The following is a 22180-nucleotide window of genomic DNA, read 5'->3' on the forward strand; positions in this document are numbered from 1 at the left end:
AGTCGGACATGACTGAGTGACTGAACTGAACTGAACTGTCCTCTACTTACAAGTGGTATTTCTTTATAGACACTTGATTTTGTTCAAATTTGGGTTAAAAATAACATTCTTTTGGTTCTAGTGACAGAGAACTTAATTGCATAAGCAAAGCAGTGAGATTTATTTGCTCAAGTATCTCAAAATTCTAGGGTACAGCACAGACTCATATCATAAAATGTCTTCTTGATTTTTCTTTCTGCTTAATTCAGATCTCTTCTGAGTTTTGGCTTCATTCTCCACCTCCTTTCAGGTTCAAGTCCATAGGAAATAAAGTTGCTTCCCGATGCTTCAGTTTCACATATCCATTCTGAACCAATTAATGGCATTCTGCAGAGTATTAGTGGTATCCTAAGACATTTTGGGGGGGATTACCATCAGTATTAAGGCAGATTGGAAGCTTCGTGAGAAAAGTCGGGATAGCTTTGACAACTAAAGGCGGTCAACCAGTCAGTAGCCCTCAACTTCTCCATTGGAGGCGGCCTCACTGAGTAACTGGGCCAGGCAAAGAGGAGCCACACCCCTCCCGAGCCACGCCCCCTGGCGGCTGTCTCTGAGCGCGTCACTTCCGGCTTCGGGCGATCCGCATCCGGGTCAGGCTGCACCTCTGGCTATAGGAGTGTGTGACTCGCGGTGGTGCCGCGCCGTCAGCGTTCTGTCGCCAGTGTGATCCGCCAAAGTGCCTACAGGCGGGGACCCCCCGCGGCTTTGCGCTGAGAAGGACGGGCAGGGGACCTGGGAGCGAGCGGCGGCCGGGCTGCGCCGCTCGGGGGCGGGCTGGCGGCTCTGCTCCTTCTCTTGCTGCTGCCTCTGGGAAGCGGGAGCCAGCCCTGAGGAGTCCTCAGCAAGCAGCGACCCCCTTCCCCGGCTCGCCTGCCCGCCCCGCAGGGGAGGGCGGAAGATGCCGGTGAAGAAGAAGAGAAAATCTGGGGTGGCAGCGGCAGCGGCGGAAGACGGAGGCCTCAAAAAGTGTAAAATCTCCAGGTACCGCTGCCCCCTGCCCTTCAGTCTTTTCTTTTTGCTTCAGGACCGAAAGAGGAGGCGGCCGGGCAGGCCTCGGGCCGGGGAGAGGCGAGCCCCCTCTGATAAACCGGGGTGGCAGGCGCCGGACCTCGTGAGTCTGTGCAGGGCTCCACCTCGTGTTGGGTTGTGTGCTCAGGCGCCGCTGAGGGACTCTTGAGAGTCGCTTCCCGTCCGACTCTGCGTGCCGAGGAGGGTGGGGGAGACGAGTACCCCACCGTTCCCTAAGCCTCCCCCGCCCTCAATTCAGACCTGGCAGTGTACAGATCCGTGCAAGGGTCATTTCTAGAATTTCTCTGTAGACTGTGAAGAAAGGAGCAGAGCGCGAGGAATTTCGTCCTGACTGCTGCTTTGGGAGTCATAGAAAGAGAAGTTCCTTGTGCTGGAATTGGCCTCCAGATTTAGTATTTGGAGTGATCTAACCCGGACCATCCCAGCAGGAGCCCCATTTTCTGGAAGCATAGTGTCTCCACCTGCCAAATAAAGTGCCTGGCTATAGTGCCTCCATAGCTAAGTCGCTGTGTGCAAAGTTGAAAAGGCCCTGCATGCGTTTTGTTGTTTAGCCATCAGGATGTTGTTAGCTCTCAACATAAATATTAATAATTTGAGAGCTATTATACTCTGCATCTTGGAGAAAAAGAAAGCAAGGCAGAGTTGTAGTTGTATAGCTCTTTGGTTCCGTTGTAGCATGTCATTAAGGCATTACAGCAACACTATGCTGCAAAAAATCAGTGCGATTTACGTGTGAGAAGTGGGTTTTTTAAATCTCCTTATTGGATGTCTTGACTGTCTTACTGGTTGGCACTTAAAGTAAGAACTTCAGATGCTACCATTTCAAGTAGCCAGCATTATTAAGAGGAGATAATGATAGAGCTCTCCTTAAAGAGAAATCTGCTTAAAATGTAAGGTAGGTGACCTCTTTAGTCTGCTTCATCTTTTTTGTAATTGGTTGGATTTTTCCTCTTATTACTGTGGTTGGCGGAAGAGCCCCGAGGGTATTTGACTATTACTGTGAAAGATACTGCTGTATTCTTATACCTCTTAATAACTCATACTAGAATTTGACATATACTCCACTAGCTCATATTTGTATGACGCATGCAAATTAATTCCTTTTACTTTAACTTGTAGCAATCTTAAATGTATAACGTATTAAAATTATTTGAATTAAGCACATTAAAACGGCTGAGCCGTTAGTATTCTTAGCACTCAGGTGATACTTTGCTCTGTCAACTTAAAATTTTAATTTGGCACCCTTATGTTATATTACATTATTCAAAAACTATTACATTGTTGCAGAAGTTAGAGCATTCCTGTCACTGTGGTAGTATAACTGAGCTTGAGAAAAGTTTCTCTATTCGTTAAATCTTAGAGGCCACTTACGAACTTTCTAAATTTTAATAATTTTATGAAAAAGATAGATCCTGGGATTAAACTGCTTTGGCCCAATTATTTGAACTGGTATGATCTATTAGAGTTTTTTTTTTTTTTCTTTCTTTTTAATCTGTGGAATCTAATTATACCTTTAAGTCCTATATTATCTTTTATCTTTAAAATGTTTAAGTTTGGTAGATGGTAAATAAACAACTCCTAATATATAATATTCTGAAATATTGATTCACTGGGTATCAAAATATACTTTGTAAAGTTCATTTTCAAATTATACACATACAGAATTTTTATGCAAATCAGCAGAATCACTGTAAAGATTTACATTTTCCCAACTACCAGTCCTGCATTGAGACTATTAGGTTGAACTTCTATGTGGATTTTTGAAATCTGGGAGCAATAATTTTAGTGATATTTTTGGTATTTGATAGTGAGCAAAGTAGCATTTGGGCTTTGTTAGCCAGAAATTTTTGTGTGTAGATTACTGTTTCAAATTGCATATATTTAACAATTCCAGTTTTTCCCTATAACACCAACTGTAAAAAAAAAAAAAAAAAAAGAAAAAAAGACTTTGGTTTGAATTGAAGTAGTTCATATTGAACTTAGCTTTTCACTAAAAGTTGAGACTTGATAAAATTCTTAGGCATTTGTGTGTTTTCTAAGCTATTGCAGATCCCAACCCCCTGCTAGACTAATAAGTGGAGAGGAACATTTTTCAAGCAAGAAGTGCCTGGCTTGGTTTTATGAGTATGCAGGTAATGAAATTAATATAAGAAGATATCAGTCACATGCTTTAAAACTTTTTTTTTTTTGGTTCATTCATTTAACAAATATTTATTGCAGGCCTGCTGTGTGTTAGTGCTCTGTGCTGAGATCAGGGTCAAGACTGAGGATTATGGTTAGGCTAAGAATTTGGTGCCCTTTCAGGCTGATATCTTTTTAAATATGTAATTCAGTATATGTTTAGTGGGTAGGGTGAAACTCATTTACTGTTAGCAAAATTTGTAAATAGATTCATTATTGGTTTATGTCCATTGGCTACAGTAGAGTTGGTATTCTGGAAAACTATGTGTAATAGAACATTTTATACTTTATATGGTTCTTGTTTTTCTTTTCAGTTTTCTTTGAAGTTTTTCTGAACCATAAGCTTGTATTTTCTGAAACTTTTTTTTGTGAAACTTTTGGGAAGATATAGTAAAAGATTTTAAACTCATATATCATTCCATGACAGTTTTACCCTTTAATACAGTCATTTATTTAGCCATTCACTTCCACTGGAGATGCAATAATAAATAAGAAACTAAACAGACTGATGTTAGTATAGTATTCTATATGCTATTAATATATTAGGAAGATGCACTGTGAGAGTTCATGGGAGGAGTGTATAACCCAACCTTGAAAGTGTCAGTGAAAATTTCTTGAAGAAGCTGGTTTAACCTGCACTAAATCTTAGAGGAGGTGAATGAAAAACTCTAGGTCTAGGATGAGACTAGTTCAGAGATAAAAGTCAAAAGCCTGGGATGAGGCCAGAGTTAAGTATATGAAAAAGGAACTTGTTTCTCATTTATTATTAACTTCTAAATAGCAGTTAAAGGGGAGATTAATTCATATTAAATTTTATACATTTTTCCCCCATAGAATCGTTAGAATGATTAGTTCTTTTTGGAATTATTGATTTTAAATCTGCCCTCCACTCCCAACTGTTTCCTTGTTTTAACCTGCCTCCCTGGTTGGGTTTTTTTGGGGTTTTTTCCCCTTTTACCTATCATCCTCAGAGTGTTTGTGTAGAATAAAACACTGTATATGCAGTCATTGTCTTATATTTAGTGATAATAAGGCATAGATCTCAAGGGAATTTTGAACTTAAGATTTAGTTTTAGGTTATGTATGGAAAAAAAGACTATTTTGAGAGACAGTAACTTCACTGTTGGTATCCTCTGAGCAATCTCAACAATATAATTTGAAAATTGTTTAGTAACAGAACAGATTCTTTATAGACGAGAAAAGCTGCTATTACTGGCATCCCAAGACAACCACTAACCCAAATTAAATAGAGGGAATTCATTTTCTTTTGACCTCCATTTGAAATGTTGACCCAATATTCAAAATGCCAGTTTTACTGGTATGCATGGTAAGGTATAGAATCAAAGGCTGGTCATCTTATTTTACCTATAAAGGGTACGAGATACATAAAATTAATTAGTCTTTTTTTTTTCTTGCTTGCTTGATTGTTTTACTTCTCATAGGGACTTTCCTGGGTAGCGCAAGATTAGATTTCGTTAACCATTTATTTTCTATGCCAACATTTTTTAATAGCCAGCAAACTAATTGCTATCTTTATTCTTTATTATCTAATTTTTTCCTGTGACCATTCTGCTAAGTAGGTGGTGGTATTCTTGTTTCATAGGTGAGAAACAGGCTTAGATCAAGTAATTTGCCCAAGATCATACAATGACAAGAGCCTGGGTTCAAACCCCGGTCATTCTGACCATGTAGCCTATGCTTAACTGCTACTATCTGGTTTTAAAATTTGTACGTGGCAGCCAGTTTTCCTTTTCCAAAAAAAATATTAGTAAGTATACTTGAGGTTAACTTATTTTCTGTCATTCATGGAATGATGCATATTTATGGAGCACTTGTATCCATTTGTCAGGCACTGTGCTGAGTGCTGGGAATATAGTGGTGAACAAGTCAGACAAGATCCCTGCCCTTTGGGGACTTGCCTTCTAATGGGGAAGACACAGTAAATAAGCAAGATAATTACAGATGGTGGAAGATTATAAAAGTAATGTGGTGTGATGCAGGGATGGAAAGTAGAAAGTTGGGATAGACTTTCAAATAAGGTGACTAGGGAAGGCCTCTCTGGAGATTGCTTCAGTCAGAGACCAAAACGATGAGGAGGTGCTAGATGTTTGTCAGTTAGAGTAACTGAGATGTCCTTGTTTAAAATGGAGACAATAATTGTGCCTTCTGAGATAAAACATGTAAAGAAAACACTTAGTACTGTACCTGGTATGTAGTTAGAACCCAATAAATGTTAGCTTTTATTAAAAAAGTGATAGTATTGCAGCATCAGATTTACTGGTTATATATTTTTACAATACTGTTCCAAAAAATTAACAATGTAGCTCCTATGTAGCTTATGTTTAAGGTGCTGTGTCATGCTTTGAGCAGATTTTTTTTTCCCCTCAGCATTTGCTCTGGCTGGCATTGTTTTAGACCCTGCAGATATAGCTGGGAACTATATGGTTATTAAACCATCAGAAAATTGATTTTCTTTTAAATTTTAAAAGCGTTTCCTGGAGGAAGAAATGGCAACCCACTCCAGTATTATTGCCCGGAAAATCCCATGAACAGAGAAGCCTGGCAGATTGCAGTCCATGGGGTCTGCAAAAGAGTCCGACAGGGTTGAGCGAAACAACTGCAACAAAATGTTTTACTACAAATCTTCTTAATAAGATATTGTAGGTCATAAGTGGTGTGTGAAAAGCCTGATAGTTTTTCCCCTTCATAAGACCTCTCATTTTGAGTGATACTTGCATTGGCAAGGATTCAGGAATATATTAGGCCTGTTGTTGAAGAAAGGTGTAGGAAGTGAAAAGGCATTTTAAAGTCTTATAAAGAATCAAAAAAGGAGGGATAGAATTGCTTAGTCCTAGTAAAGTAACCAGCTGGTAGAGTGTACTAAATCATTTTCATAGCTTCTTAAGTTGAGTAGAAACCCATATTGTGCCTGAAATAGTTAAATTCTACTCCGGAGGTTTTACCCTGGAAGTAGTTTTATTGGAAGAGTTTGTTTGAAGAAGTATAATTGATGTTATGTGATCTGGGGAAAAGAACATTAGTATAGACTTGGTTTTAGATTTAGATTGTTGTTATTTGTTTTGTGAAAGTCACTTGACATTTACAAAAAGGTCTTATATGTATCTTATATATCTTTATATAACACAATTTAACTTGATTCTTATCAAATTTTAATCAGTAGTCTCCCATTTTCCAGGGAGGCTATTTTTTATGACAGTAACTGATATTTCTTGATATGACTCTTCAGCTTTCTCTCATAATTACTAGTGATGGCAGTGTGGAGGGCAAGTTTGCTTTCTTGCTGCATTCAGTTAAAATATATTTCAATCATGACTTAAAAAAACTTTTCTTCCATTCAGTTTTTTTATCTGGTTTTTATTTCCATCCAAACCACATATAAGGATGCACATTCAGTTATTTTTTTAACACCTTAATTGTGTATGTGTGCTTTTAAAATTACGTAATTAACACATTTTCATAAAAAAAGTCTCCAAATGTATATTAGGAAGTGAAAGTTTCCTATGATTATCACCCCTTAACCTTTTAACATTTCACTGTATAAAAAAGTATAGTACTGATTTAGACCAAAGAGTTTTTAAAACATTTGGTTTCAGATCATGTTGTTAATATCATCTTAGTAGTCTGGACCTCATCTGAGACAATAAAAGCTTAACTGGTCCCATACTGGGTGGTTACATTTTTCTACTGAGAAAAACTGTAGTACATTGGCCCCATGTTGTGCTTATGAACTAATGATGGTGATATAAAATGCCACCTGAGCAGCCTTGGTCTAGTCCATGACATATAAGCTGGAGTATTTTTAGTCCTTAAGAAAGGAAACAAGTTTCTCTTAGCTACTTTAATATTTGAAGACTGTGTTTTCTTTCAAAAACCAAGTGTGGTAAACATATTTGTATCATATCTAGTTTTAAAATTTATTTTAGCCTTTTAAATTGAGGTATATCATTATATTAATTTCAGGTGTACAACATAATGATATATGTTTTTATCACAAAATTATTACCACCTGTCACTACGCATGGCTACAAATTTTGTTTTCTTGTGATAAGAACTTTTAAGAATTTACTCTCTTGCTGCTGCTGCTGCTGCTGCTAAGTCGCTTCAGTCGTGTCCGACTCTGTGCGACCCCAGCTATGCCATAGCTGGCAGCCCACCAGGCTCCCCCGTCCCTGGGATTCTCCAGGCAAGAACACTGGAGTGGGTTGCCATGTCTTTCTCCAATGCATGAAAGTGAAAAGTGAAAGTGAAGTCGCTCAGTCGTGGCCGGCTCTTCTCGACCCCATGGACTGCAGCCTACCAGGCTCCTCTGTCCATGGGATTTTCCAGGCAAGAGTGGGGTGCCATTGCCTTCTCCGGATTTACTCTCTTAGCTACTTTCAAATACACGAAATAGTATTATTAACACTATATTCCTCCTGCTCCATGTTACATCCTCAGGACTTACTAAGTTTGGAAGTTTGTACCTTTTAACCACCTTCACTCATTTTGCCCACCCCTGCCTCTGGCAACCACCAATCACTTCTCTGTATTTGAGTTTGATTGTTTTTGGTAGATTCCTTATACAAGTGAGCTCACGTTATTTCCCTTTCTCTGACTTGTTTCACTTAGAAAAATGCCCTTGAGGTTCATCCATGTTGTCACAAATTTGTTTTATCAAGTCAAAAGATAACATAAAAAATAGGAGAATTGATGTACTGACTTATGTTTAGTATTACTAAGGGAAAAAATAGGAAAAATGTCCTTAATTTTTGAACTAATGATAGACATAGCTAATTGAGGGATTAAGCATTTATTTCTACATTAAGATTACATAATATTCATGCTTTACTAGGAAAATATCTCATTCTGGAATCTCAGTGTAGCCATTTATATCATTATTGTTCTATCTTTAAAAAAGTATTAAATTTTTATGGATATATTTCAGAAGGTTAATGAATGACCATCTGTTTTAGTAAGAAACAGATAGTCTCCTCTGTTTACTGTCTTGAATTGTGGGTTGGTACTGGCACGTTCTAGTGGAATAAGGAGCTCAAACCTTCTTGTGCTTCTTTATATTGATGCATTGTCAAAAAATTTCTTCAGAGGAAGCTCTCAGTAAATGTATTTTTAAGGATAGATTCAAGTGATTGTACAACCTAGTGATTGTCATTAATGTTTGTTTTTATGTCCTTAATTTTATAATGTGTTCAAAGAGGATTTCAAAGTTAAAAAAAAAATTTAATCTGTACAAATATTCATACTTTATCAAAGGTATGTCAAAATTCAAAGTCAATTATTCACAAAAAAATGTTATGTATTCATAAATTCCTTTAACACAGTGGCTTCTGTTTTATGTTGATATAAAGTTATAACAATAAAATATATAAATTATTTTTGTCTTTGAAGGTCCTGATGAAGTTGTAGGGCCAGAAGGAATGGAAAAATTTTGTGAAGACATTGGTGTTGAACCTGAAAATGTATGTTTTATTTTTAAGTAGAATGGAATGCAAGTGGGGTATAGCATATTCATAAATTTCTAAAAATTGGAACAGTTTAATCTTATAAGAAAATTTTGTTTCTTCATGAATATTGCAGATTTTCATTTAGGTTTTTTTAAGTGAATTTAACTTGGGCATGTATTATCTTTCTTGATATAAATGTCTTTTGTGATAGAGTAAGAGAGATTCTACCTTCAGAAACTGTTAGAATATTTTGCTTTTAAGAAATTGACCCATCTAAATTTCTTTACAGTTAATAATTCCAGAGATTGTACTCTTTAATAGTTGAAGGATGGAAATAGTTGTATAAAAAATGCTCTCCATGATAAATATAGACATGATAATCTCTGTGCTGACTTCTCCCCTATCCTTTATGTTCTGTTCTTTCCAGATTATTATGTTAGTTTTAGCGTGGAAATTGGAGGCTGAAAGCATGGGATTTTTTACCAAGGAAGAATGGTTAAAGGGGATGACTTCATTACAGTAAGAAATTTTTTTAAAAAACAAATTTGATGGCCTATTTGAAAATCTTAATTGATATTTTGTGCTTCGTAATTTCAGGAGTAAGGCTTCACCTTAAATTAGTAGGATTGAAAAAAATTATATTATGGTCTTTGGCAAATGAACAGTTACTCCATTTTTCATATTTTCTAAGAAAGAATCTTTAAGCAGTTCTGTTAAAACCCACCTATTCTCCTGATGCATGAATTAGAGCTTTATGATAGAAGTTATTTACTCATGGAATGTTTGAGCAATGAGGGACTTCTTTCTCAGAATACAGAATTCTACTACGGGAGTAGTTTGTTCTTCGGCAGTTCTGAGCTCTGGGGCCTCCTCTCTCTTCAGTTTTATACTTAACTTAAAAAAGAAATTTGAAGTGAGTTACATGACAGTTTTAAAGAATAAAAGTAGAAATATTGTTTGGCATTAATAAATAAGTGTGCAACATTTAGCCATTTTATAGTTGTATACTTTCAGATTGTATGCTGCTTTTGAATGCTTTTATAAGTTATAAAATTGCTTCTTTTTCACAAAATTGCTTCTTTATAGAAATAATTTGATTTTGGCTTTCCAGAGTAAAGTGTGCTTAGTTTCAATTGGTAATTATATGTAATTTTATGTCATATTCCTGATGTTCATCCAGGAAGTAATTAATAATCAACATTCTAAAATAGAGCAAGCATAAATTTATAATATTTGTGGAGCCCCAAACTGGAGGTTAATTAGTTTCCTGTTGTATGTTTTTAATTAACATGCTTAACTGTTCTTTACTCTTTGTTTGCCTATCCTTAACTTTCAGAATACCTGTTTTTTCAAGTGTATTTGTTCATATGGAACTTAAATATTTTTGAATTTTCAGTGTCTAATATTTTCTAATTCTCCTTTTAAACCAGCATTAACATTTAGATATTTTATGTGTGTATCTACACTCGCGATAAAGAAAAGAGAACACACTCTCACTTTTATTATTTATAGGTGAGATGATTCTGAAATTCAGAGAGGTGAAGAACATTTTTGCCAAAGTTTACATAGTTCCTGTGTAACTAAGAATAGCAGAGCTAGAATGTTAATTTCCTGATTACCAGTCTACCATACTGCGCTTCCGATTGTATCATTCCTTTGTTAGCACTCTTTATAAAATAGAAGGCCATTATCAACTTTTAAAATCATAGTGTTTATAACCAAGACCACAAATTCTGCCATTCATCTAGGTGTCATAACATGCCAGATTAAAATAATGTTGCTTCTGAAATTCTTTGAGCTGTTTGCCACCATTTAATTAATTTTTTAGAGAAAGAAAAACTATACAGGAGTATGCAAAGAATATAAAGAATTTTATACAGCTCAGTCTGTTTTATTAAAACCTGTATTGGTTGTCACATAGCTCATTAATTGTGAGACCTTTTATTTGACATTACAGTTGCTTTTTGTACTCTTCTGCTGCTGCTTTTGTCCTACTTTTTTCAATATCTCAGCTAACAAGTGTTTGCATATTTTTAAACCAAAAGTTTCTAATTGCTTTTGAATAACTTGATATTATATAAGGAGCCTCTGTATAACATATATAAACAAAAATGTTTCTAGTATTTACATATGGCTTTAGGTATATGCTAGGAAAATTGATGAACCCATGAACATGTTGATTATTAGGAAATCTTTCCAGTAGGAAGTTCACAGTCTTTACATAATAAAAGCAATATTTAGCACTTAAAATTGACCCAGAGGTTTTTGTTTCACTCATGTATTATCCCCTACCCATTTGCCTAGAGCTCTATATTGTAGAGCCTTGAAGTTACTAAAATTAGGCAAGCATTCTTGACTGGGAAAATAGTTTTTTTCCTCTGATGATCTAGATTGCTATGTGATATACAAAGTATCTTTTCTTAGTTGGCTAAGTCTTATTATCCCCTGAATATTCTTATAAGGAACTTGTATAAAATAGTTTACAAAATAAACCAAGAGAGACCGAGCTCTTAGTTTTTTAAAAAATGTATAGTTTTCTAGTATACTTGGTTTTATATAATTATAAAGTATAAAATTTTACAGACTTGGTTATTTTTATAGTTGTTTATATTTTTAGGATTTAATATAATCTGAACATAGTTATTTGATGATTCCTGAATCACTGTAATGTAGTTATCAGCTGTTTCAAATTAATTAATTTTAACCCTTAGAACACTTGAGTAGAGCTCTGCCAAAGAATAGAAACAGTCTGATAGTTATGCTATGCTAAGTCACTTCAGTCCTGTCCGACTCTGTGGGACCCCGTAGACGGCAGCCCACCAGGCTCCCCCGTCCCTGGAATTCTCCGGGCAAGAACACTGGAGCGGGTTGCCATTTCCTTCTCCAGTGCATGAAAGTGAAAAGTGAAAGTGAAGTCGCTCAGTCGTGTCTGACTCTTAGCGACCCCATGGATTACAGCCTAACAGGCTCCTCCGTCCATGGGATTTTCCAAGCAAGAGTACTGGAGTGGGGTGCCATTGCCTTCTCTGACATTATGGTAAAGAATAGTAGAATATCATAATCATGGTTAATTAAAATCTGTAATGGTGTAATACTTAACTGTTTTCAGAATACTTTTTTTGAAAACATTTATTTATTTTAAAGCTGTTATTCATACAGACTTTCCATAACTGAATTGTCATTTTCTTTTGTGTGAAAGAATTTATGGGTATGACTTTGTACATAATTGGAGTAGAATGGTCATTTTGTAAGTTTTGGGGATGTGATTGCCATATCCTTTCCAGATATTTTGCTCTATTTTGTTTTCATTGTTTTTTATTAATAGTCAAATTTCCCTTCAAGTCAGATTTAATTTAATATATATTTACCCTTATTTTGTCTAAAATACTGTGCGCTTACTGGTGATCACAGTGAGGCATGGGACACAGCTTTTACTTAGTTACATTCTAGCAGGGCAGGGAAAGTGTTACAATACTGTAAACATAAATAAATCTCCAGTGGCTCAGCGATAAAGAATGTGCCTGCAATGCAGAAGATGTGCGCTCCATCCCTGGGTCAGAAGGGCCCCTGGAGAAGGAAGTGGCAACCCACTCCAATATTCTTGCCTGGGAAACCCCATGGCAGAGGAGCCTGGTGGGCTGCAGTCCACGGGGTCTCTGAAGAGTCGGATACGACTGAGAAACAAACCATAGATCCATGTGGGATGGGACAGATGCTGAGTAAAAGTAACAGATACTGTGAAAGCACAGCTGCTAAGGGGATGAATTACCACTGAGTAGACAGGCAAGTCTTTGCTATAGGTGTGGCATTTGAACTAGACCTTGAACAATGATTAGGATTTTGATGGTTGAGGATATAGAAAAATGTTTCAAGAGAAAACTGTGAGCAGAGCCTTGAGAAGGAAAAACGTATGTCTAGTTTGCTGGAATCAAAAGGTACATAAAAGAAACTGACAGCAGTTTTAAACTCCAGATAGTTGAGATATGGCTGCATTATGCAGGACTTTGACTAATATGTTGAGAGAGTTTGAACCATGTGTTTTAGCTTGAGAAGGCACCAGGTTACTGAGCACAGGAATTATCAAAGATTTGGGGGATGATTTCAATAGCGTTGATATTCCTTTTTTAAAAAAAATGTTTTAAGATCATACACTCTTGAAAATCTTAGGAAAACTGTGAACCTTATCCCCGTTAAAATGCACAAATGTTGCATATGGATCTTCTTCCTTGCATCTATAGCGGCAAGATTCCAAGGATACTTGAAAATTTTATTCTGCCATACTTACTGGAGCAAAGGACTTTTCTCATATGTACCAGCTGAAAGTTTGTTGTTGGAGCAAAGATGAGTTACCATGCTGCTAGAGAAAATTGTGGGCATAGATCTTTGAAAAGAATATACCTGATTATGATCATGAAGAAAGAGGGGAAAGAATAGCATCTGATGAGAACACTAGTACACTAAGCTGTCTTCCAGTAGCCTACAAATTGTACACCTTCTGGTCTCTATATTGAGCTCTGTACTTTGAAGAGTAAAGGCTTGACGGACTTTACTTTCTTAAAGGATTTAGAGAGGAATGGGGAACATTTATATAATTGTTTTTGGTGAGAGTAGAAGAGTAGATTGTATGCTATACTGTGTGTGGCATATGATTTATCGTTCACTTAGCATTTGGGGCCCAAGTACCATTTGTCGTTGGTGTGGTTCTTCCCCTTTGCTCTCCCGCAGAGTCACCGTGACTGTTTCAGAATGTCCCCTCTCCACATTTCCAGGTGCCTGCAGAGGTGGATTTTTTGTATTGTTGTGGTCAATAGACCTGATTCAGAGAATGTTCTAAATCCATAACTTTGTGAATAAAATTCTTCCTATTATAGCATCAGTGTATCACAGCATTCTTATTGGGACTTGAAGATTAAGGAAGAGAACCTCACTTAGACCTAAATGAAAATTTTCTCTCATTTTAAAGGTCATTAATGAAGCAGAAATTAAAGTCTCTCTTGTTAATAGAATGTTTAACAATATTCAGGAAATTAATCCCCAAGCCTTTATGTTGAAATTTAAACCCATTTCTATTCATTCTAACAGCAGTGGCTTTGAAGATGATTATTGTATTGTGCCAGTGTTCCCTGAAAAGTATAGTTTTATTTGATATTCAAAAATAGACTATTCTTAATTTCCATGCTATACTACTTATAGTATGTGTTTCTTTTTAGTTCAGAAGAAATATTCTTCCTACTTTAAGAGGTATCAAGATTATTAACTCCTGTGAGTCTATTTTGGAGCTAGATTAAATATCAGAATTGTGTGTTAATAACAGCTTGGGCATGTTTACTGGTTTTGCTGGGTTCAGCCATGTCTTTATGATGTTCGTGATAAATGTGGAAGTTTGTGTTCTAATTTTTTTCACTTTTCTCTAAGAAGAAACATTGACTGTCAGTTCTATTAAATTCTTTCTCTGCTGAAGGTGTAGAGGAGCCATTAGGAATGATAGTTTGGAGAGAGCCACCCATGTGAAGATGCCTGTTAACTCAGCCTGTCAAGCTAAGAATTGTGTTACACATTTAATATATGACCCTCATTAGTAACCTTATGGCTGTCTCATTGTTTTTGTGGTTTTAAAATGAGAAACAGACTGGAAAAGATTAACTTACCTAAAGCCACATGGCTGGAAGTGGAAAACTTGGAATTTCAATTCTCTGTTTGACTTGAAACTTTGTTCTTTATCTCTGTATTATTGAGGTCTCATCCTAAGTAATATTGTTACTTTGTGTATTTCCCTGGAGAACAAAATGGCAACCCATTCCAGTGTTCTTACCTGGAAATTGCATGGACAGAGGATCCTGGTGGGCTACCTACCATCCACAGGGTCACAGAGTCAGACATGACCAAGCAACTGAGCACACACAACTGTGGAATGTAAAATATTTGGAAAGGACTGTAATCTCTTAGATTATCTCCTAGAGAGAATTGTCAGTCACTACTTACATGCTTAACAATTCTGTTTGAACTATAGTTTTCCACTAACCTTTTCCCAGATGGGTATTTTGAAACCTTTTGTAATACATCATCTACTTTGTGTTTTATTTTTGATATTCATACCTTTATTTAACAGACAGTTTTGGAATGCTGGGGCCTATATGCCAGGCCCCATGTTAATACTATGAGGACGATTTTTGAATTCTGGAAGTATTGAGAGAAAAAAAGCTTTTAAAGTAGGGAGATATCCTTTAACTTGTTTTCCCTCCGGAATCTCAAGTCTGTTAAGATTTTGTGTGAAAATGTGAGTCACATCATTAAAAAAAGTGTGAAAAGCTGCTTGAAGAAGCTCTAAAGATGTGGAAAACTAGGCCCCTACTTAAAGGTAGGTCCTGGTGGGAACGGGAGCACCTGTGACTAGTCACTTCTAGTACTGGGACCTTCGGAACATTCTCAGTTGACAACTCTGGAGATACTGAAGTTTTGAGATGTCCCAGTTTTCAAACACTATTATAATAGCATGTAATCTCAGAATTTGTTTCTTTTGCGTATTCTTCTGGTAGAAGTTAACTGCATTTTCAACTTTCATTAAAACTTTTTCATAGAATGAAGAATGTTTGCACTAGTAGAAGCCATTTATTGAAATAGTAAATAATAAATTTCTCATAAATGATAATAAATTTTTCTTATTTCTTCTTGAAACATTTTGTGTACTTATTCATATGTAAGGAAGTAGGCCCCAAACAAATTAGATAATTAACTTATCCAAACTTTGATTTCCATTTCTGGCAGTTACGGCATCCTAAGTATGCAAACAAATCATTTCCCATATTACACACCTAAATGTTGGTTAAAATATGAAACATCTTTTAAAAAACATACTTGTACTTGACTATAGAAAAATAAATCAGAAGCCAAAAATTATGAGAGATGGTAATTCCATAGGGCTCTATGGAGCTGGCATTTACCCTGAGGATACCTGCCTGTTCTTAGTCAGCTAGGTTAACCTTTTATGCCTGTTGGAAACTGTAGACAAATTGCATTGAGAATCATGTTAAAACCTCACACATTTAGTTATTGATGCCAAATCTATCCAAAAGATGACTTGTTTGCTTGGGCTTGGTTTGACATATGCAGTTGGAGACAAAGGGCTTCTAGTAGAGAGAATTCCTAACTAAAAGTGCTTTTTGGGGAGTTCCCTGTTGGTTAGGATCTCAAGACTTTCACTTTCATGGTCCTGGCTGGGTTCAGTTGCTGGTTGGGAACTGAGATCCTGCAAGCTGAGAGGCATCGTCAAAAAAAGGAGCTCTTTGTCATGAGGATGTAGACACAATCCAAAAATGCATTTTAGTCTTGTCTCAGGTAATTAGTACTCCCATGTGTTTAGTGGAAGCAGTTCTGTACAGGAAAGCATTTTAAACAGAAGCCTCAATTTCTTCAGAGAAAAGTTCAGTGATTGTTAACAATCAAAAATCACTAAACAAGTTAGGAAACAGATCTTAAACTTCAAAATAAGACTCTTTAAGGCTAGTATTTTGAGTTACTACAATTTCAGTATAAAATAACTACATTAATGTGTATTAAAAAAGAATAGTCTCATGATCAGATTTCAGATAATTTCTAAAAGTGAAATATATAAAAGATTTAAAACTCAGTAGATGAACTAACTGCAAAGGAGATGGATATAAATGATGACCTACCATATTTGAGGAAAACAGAAAATAGAAAAGAGGCTAAGAGCTATAGTGGATTGATTTTTTAAAATTAATTTTGAGTCTGTTTTGTGAATTTTGACTGTGTTCTCTATATTCTAGATTTAAGTCCTTCATTGAATATGTGGCTTGAAAATGTTTTCTCCGTGTCTGTAGCTTGTGTTTTTATTCTCTTACAGGGACTTTTATACAGAATAAAAGTTTTAAATTTTGATGATGTCTGGTTTATTAGTTTTTTCCTTCTTATGTGTTTTAAGTGTCAAGTCTAAGAATTCTTTGCCTAGCCATGGATCCTGAGGATTTTTCCTTACTTTTTTTTCCTAGAAGTTTTATATTTTTACATTTTACTTTTAAATCAGTAATGCATTTTGAATTGATTTCTATCAAAGGTATGAGACTTAGATTTTTGGTTTATTTCTTTATCTGTGGATGTCCATTTGTACCACTACCATTGGTGCAGAAACTCTTTCTCCTATTGAATTTTACCTTCATCAAAAAGCATCTGGCCTTACTTGTGTGGTCTCTTCTGGGTTCCCTGTTGTGTTGATCTTCTTCCACGACCACACAGTCTGCATTACTATAACCATGTACTCAGTAACCATGTACTCAGATCAATCAGGTAGACTGATTGATCTTTTCTCGAATTTTTTTTTAGCTACTACAGTTTCTTTCAACCTCCGTTTTCTTTCTTGGTCACACTGTGTGGCGTGTGGAATCTTAGTTCCCCGACCAGAGAGTAAAACCTATGCTAGGAATGGAGTCTTAACCACTGGACCACCAGAGATGTCCCACTACTACAGTCTCTTTGCTTTTCCAAAAATTTTAGAATAATCTTACATATTTACAAAAAATCTTACTGAGATTCTTGTTAAAGTGCATGTGAATTTGAGAAGAATTGACATCTTTGCTCTTTGACTCTTCCAAAAATAGATATGTCTCCATTTACTTAGGTGCTTGGTTTCTTTCATCATTTCTTTGTAAAACATGGACGTCCTGTACATACATGTATTCTAAGAATTAAACCTAAATATTTCGTTTATTTCAGTCACTATAAATATTGTGTGTTTAATTTTAGCATCTGTATGTTCATTATTAATATATAGAAATAGAATTAATTTTTGTATGTCCTGTATCCTATGAACTTGCTGAACACACTTATTGTAAGATTTTTGTGTGTGTGCTCTTTGGGTTTTCCACATGGACAATTGTGTCATATGATTATGACACAAAATAGGGCCAGTTTTATTTCTTTTCTGGTCTGTACATCTTTTATTTCTTTTCCTTGACATATTGCATTGGCTAGAATGTCTACTATTATGTTGAATAAGTGTGGTGATAGTGGACATCCTGTTTTGGTTCCCCATGTTAGAGATAAAGATAACAGTTTTTCACCATTAAGTATTGTTATTGGTAGGTTGTTTGTAGGTTTCTTTTTTTCTTTTTAAATCAAATTGAGCAAGTTCTCTTTCTGTTTTTTTGTGAGTTTTAAGGTGAATAGATATTAAATACTTTAAATACACTTTCTGCATTAAATCATATAGTCATGTGGTTTTTCTTTTTTTAGCCCATTAATGTGCTTATGTTAATTTTTTTGTGAGTACTGAATCAGTCTTGCATACTTAGAATAAATCCCACTTGATCATGGTATATAATTATTTTAAATATTGCTTAATTCTATTTGCTAATATTTTGTTAAGGCCTCATGAGGGATATTGGTCTATAACTTTATTTTCTTTTTCTTATTTATTGCGTTATAATGGACATAAAATGTTATATTAGCTTCAGATGTAAAGCATAAGGATTCAATATTTGTATATATTACAAAATTAAGGACTTCCCAGGTAGCTCAGTGGGTAAAGAATCCATCTGCAATGCAGGAGACATAGGTGACATGGGTTTGATTCCTGCAATACTATCACCATAAGAAGTCATTAACATCCATCAGTATATATAGCTGTAAATTTTTTTTCCTTGTGATGATTTTTTTTTTAATTGTCTTTGATTTTAGGGTAAAGGTAATACTGGCTTTATAAAATAAATTGGAAAGTTTTTGCTTATACTTTATTTTTTGAAGGAGGTTGTAGAACTGATCTTCAAAGATGGTGAAATTCTCCAGTAAAACCACCTGAACCTGTATATGTCTTTTATAGATGTTTCTAACTTTTGAATTCAGTTTATTTAATAGTTCAATAGTTACACAACTCAAATATTGGTCCATGTCACCTGTTTTTGTTTTTGGCTATTTTGGGTCTTTGTTGTGTTGTATTGGGGCTTCTCTTGTTGCAGAGCATGAGCTAAGTCGCCCTGCAGCATGTGGGATCTTAGTTTCCTCACCAGGGATCAAATCCGCCTCCTCTACATTGGAAAGTCAATTCTTTAAAAAAAAATTTTTTTTTTTTAATTTATTTATTCATTCATCCATTTAGGGCAGTGCTGGGTCTTGATTGTGGCAAGGACTTCTCTCTAGTTTCGAGGAGCAGGGGCTGCTCTCTGGTTGTGTGTGGGCCTCATTGTGGTGGCTTCTCGTGCAGAGCCGTGCACGTGTAGCTCGTGGGCTCAGTAGTTGCAGCTTCCAGGCTCTCGAGTTGTGGCGCATTGGCTTAGGGCTCTGACGCATGTGGGGTCTTCCTGGATCAGGGATCGAACCCATGTCTCCTGCATTGACGGGTGGATTCTTGACCTCTGAGCCACCAGGGAAGTCCTGGAGAGAGAATTCCTAATCACTGGGCCACCAGGGAAGTTCTGAGTCTGTTTCTTCTTAAGTTATCAAAGTTATATCCTTTTGATACCTGCAGGTCTAATGATATACTTTGTTTCATTCCTGATACTGATAATTTAATTATTTACTTTTCCTACTTGCCATAGATTCAATCTGGTCTTTTTCAGTAATCTAAGCTCCTGTTTTTGGAATCTAGATAAGATTTCAAAAGCAGGAGCTTAGATTGCTGACTGAGACTGTTTTCTTCTTTAATGTTTGTATTTATATTTAGTACTATAAATTTCCCTCTTAGCACTGTTTTGTATCTCAAACAATTTGATATATGTTTTCATTTTCATTCAGTTCAGTATATTTTTTGGTTTCCATTCCCATGGACTGTTTAGGAGTTGGCTGTTTAATTTCTAAGTTTTACTTTCTAGTTTGGTCTCGTTGTGGTCGAAGAACATATTCTGTGTGATTTCAATTATTTTATATCTGTTAAGATTTGTTTTATGGTTTAGGATTGAAAAGAAGTATTTTGTTGCCATTGAGTAGAATGTTCTTTCCAAGTCCATTGGATCCTGTTGATTGTTGGTATTGAATTCTTCTACATGTTTACTGATGTTCTGTGTTGTTCTGTCAATTGCTGAGAGAGAGAGATTGAAATCTAACTGTAATTGTGAATTTGTTTATTTCTCCTTATATTTTGCAGCTCTTATCTGGTGCACATGTTTGGGATTGTTCCATCTTCTTGGTGGATTGACCTTTTGTCATTATGTAATATTCTTTGCTCTGAAGTCTGCATTAGCTGATACTAGTTTAGCCACCTCTCATTTCTTTTAGTTGTTTGTACAGTATATCATTTTCTATTCTTTTACTTTCAGCCCGCCTGTATTGTTATATTTAAAGTCAGTTTCTTCTGAACAGCATAGTTTACGGTGTTTGTTGTTGTTGTTCCACTCTCTCAGTCTCTAATCTTACAATTGGTTTATTTAAAACACTTATATTTGATGTAATTACTGATGTATTAGGGCTTAAGTCTGCCCTGTATTTTACAGTTCAAGAATTGTGGTTCTTTTGTTATATATTTCTTTCCTTAGACTTTCAGTTTCTTTGCTGATAGTTTCTGTCTTTTCATTTGTTTTAATTTCTTCTTGATTGCTTACTGGAGCATTTTTATAACTGCTTTAAAATCTGAGTTGAGTGATTCTAAACATCTTGAGCATTTCAGGGTTTGCATCTATTGATTGCCCTTTTGCTGTTTGAGATCTTGGTTCTTGCTATGGCAGGCAATTTTTTTTTTTTTAATTGAAACCTGGAAGATTGGAGTATGATTTTGTTATGAAAGTCTGGATCTTACTTGAGGCTTCTGTTTTAGCTAGCTTCCTCTAACACCACTTGGGCGGGAGAGGAGGGCCTCATTAGTTTCAGGCGCCCATAGAAGGTGAAGTTCCTCTCTGCATCCTTGACATCTGGGGAGGAGTCCTCATGACTGTCAGCGGAGGTGAGAAGCCTCCACAGATGCTTGATCTCCACTGACACTGCTGGAGTGACGGCCGCGTTCCTGGGTAAAGCTGACAGCCTTGACTCGACATCCTCCTCTGACACTTGCAGAGTGGAGGAGGAGTGTCTGCTTTTCACTGCCTGATGGGAGTACCCCTTGTGGTTTCCGCTGACACTGCAGAATTTGAGAGGGCGGCCTGCTTATATCCTAGTGTTTTGTTTGTTGTTTAGTCCCTAAGTCGTGTCTGACTCTTTTGTGATCCCATGTACTCTAGCCTGCCAGGCTATCTGTCCATGGCATTCTCCAGGCAAGAATACTGGAATGGGGTGCCATTTCCTCCTCAAGGGGGTCTTCCCAAATCAGGGATCCAATCCAAGTCCCTTGTGTTGGCAGGAGGACTCTTGACCACTGAACCCCCTGCTGCTGCTGGGTTGCCATTTCCTCCTCCAGTGTATGAAAGTGAATAGTCAAAGTGAAATCGCTCAGTCGTGTCTGACTCCTAGCGACCCCATGGACTGCAGCCTACCAGGCTCCTCTGTCCATGGGATTTTCCAGGCAAGAGTACTGGAGTGGGGTGCCATTGCCTTCTCCAACTGAGCCCCCAGAGCGCCCCATATCCTGGTGAGGGTGGACCATTCAGTTCCCCCCATTCAGGCTTTGCTGGCGTTGGTAGGGGTTGAGCCAGTTTTCTCTTTGGTGTTTGACTAGAGAAGAGTGGTTTGTTGTTTTTTTCCCTTAACAATTTCTGTCTTGCCAGATTGCTTACTTTGGGCTAGAGGGGGAGAGCAGGCTTTTGTGTTTGTTTATTTTTTGTCTGCCCTCGTTGGCATTTCTGTTTTGCTGACTCCTTCAGCTCCAAGCTGGGATAGATGAGGCAAGAAGAAAACCCAGGGAACAGGCTACTGTATCATTTCTCAGATTCTTTCAGAGTCTTTTTATGTTTGTTTTGTATATAATGTAAGGCTTTTAATTGAATTAACAGGAGAGACGTGAAATAACACTTCATCTTCTTAGAAGCAAGTTGTTTCTCTTATTTTTTCTTAAAGTGAACTTTCTGCCTTCCTTCCCCATCGTACTCTACTGCCTCTTTTCTCTGCTCCATTTTAGAAACAGATTCTTTGAAAGCAATTGTCTAGGCTTCTTTTCTCTAGTTTCTCCTCTTTCGCTCTTTTAAACCTATTCTAGCAAGACTTTATCCTTATAGCTCCTCCGAAATCACTCTTGTAAAGGCCTTATTTACAAGTGAATAATCAAACCAGTTAATACTGACAAAGCTTTGGGTGAAGCTAAAATTGTAGAGAGAAGTCTGTAGCATTAAATATTATATTAAAGAGGGGGAAAAAGTCTAAAACCAAATGAACTGGTATCTAATTTAAAAGGATTAACCCAAAGAAAATAAAGGAGATAAAAAGTGTTCCAACCCTGGTAAAACAGAAAAAAGATACAATTGAGAGAATTAAGAAATTCTGACAAGGTAATCAAGAAGAACAAAAAAAAGGAAAAAATATATAATAATCATGTTAGAAAATATTGTAAATATTTTAATTGGCATATTTAAGTAAAATTACATGTGAAATAAGTA

The 22180-nt window shown here is 36.3% G+C and overlaps 1 protein-coding gene across 4 annotated transcripts in view; it reads left to right on the forward strand.

Moving 5' to 3' along the window:
* The first annotated feature begins 627 nt into the window (after positions 1–627).
* The window catches only part of DCUN1D5 (defective in cullin neddylation 1 domain containing 5), a 28705-nt gene continuing 7152 nt past the window's right edge, over positions 628–22180 (forward strand). The window contains exons 1-4 of one of the 4 annotated variants that reach the window (XM_086338269.1): positions 628–1020; positions 3109–3200; positions 8656–8726; positions 9139–9230. In XM_086338269.1, the coding sequence (XP_086194395.1) occupies positions 938–1020; positions 3109–3200; positions 8656–8726; positions 9139–9230 (338 nt within the window). In that variant the 5' untranslated portion in view covers positions 628–937. The remainder of the gene's footprint in view (positions 1021–3108; positions 3201–8655; positions 8727–9138; positions 9231–22180) is intronic. The other 3 variants (XM_086338270.1, XM_086338272.1, XM_086338271.1) reach the window with 3 other exon arrangements.

Source organism: Bos grunniens, chromosome 15, assembly GCF_055505025.1.
Source record: "Bos grunniens cultivar Pamir isolate PY7600 chromosome 15, Bosgru_T2T1.0, whole genome shotgun sequence".
Taxonomy (NCBI): Eukaryota; Metazoa; Chordata; class Mammalia; order Artiodactyla; family Bovidae; genus Bos; species Bos grunniens.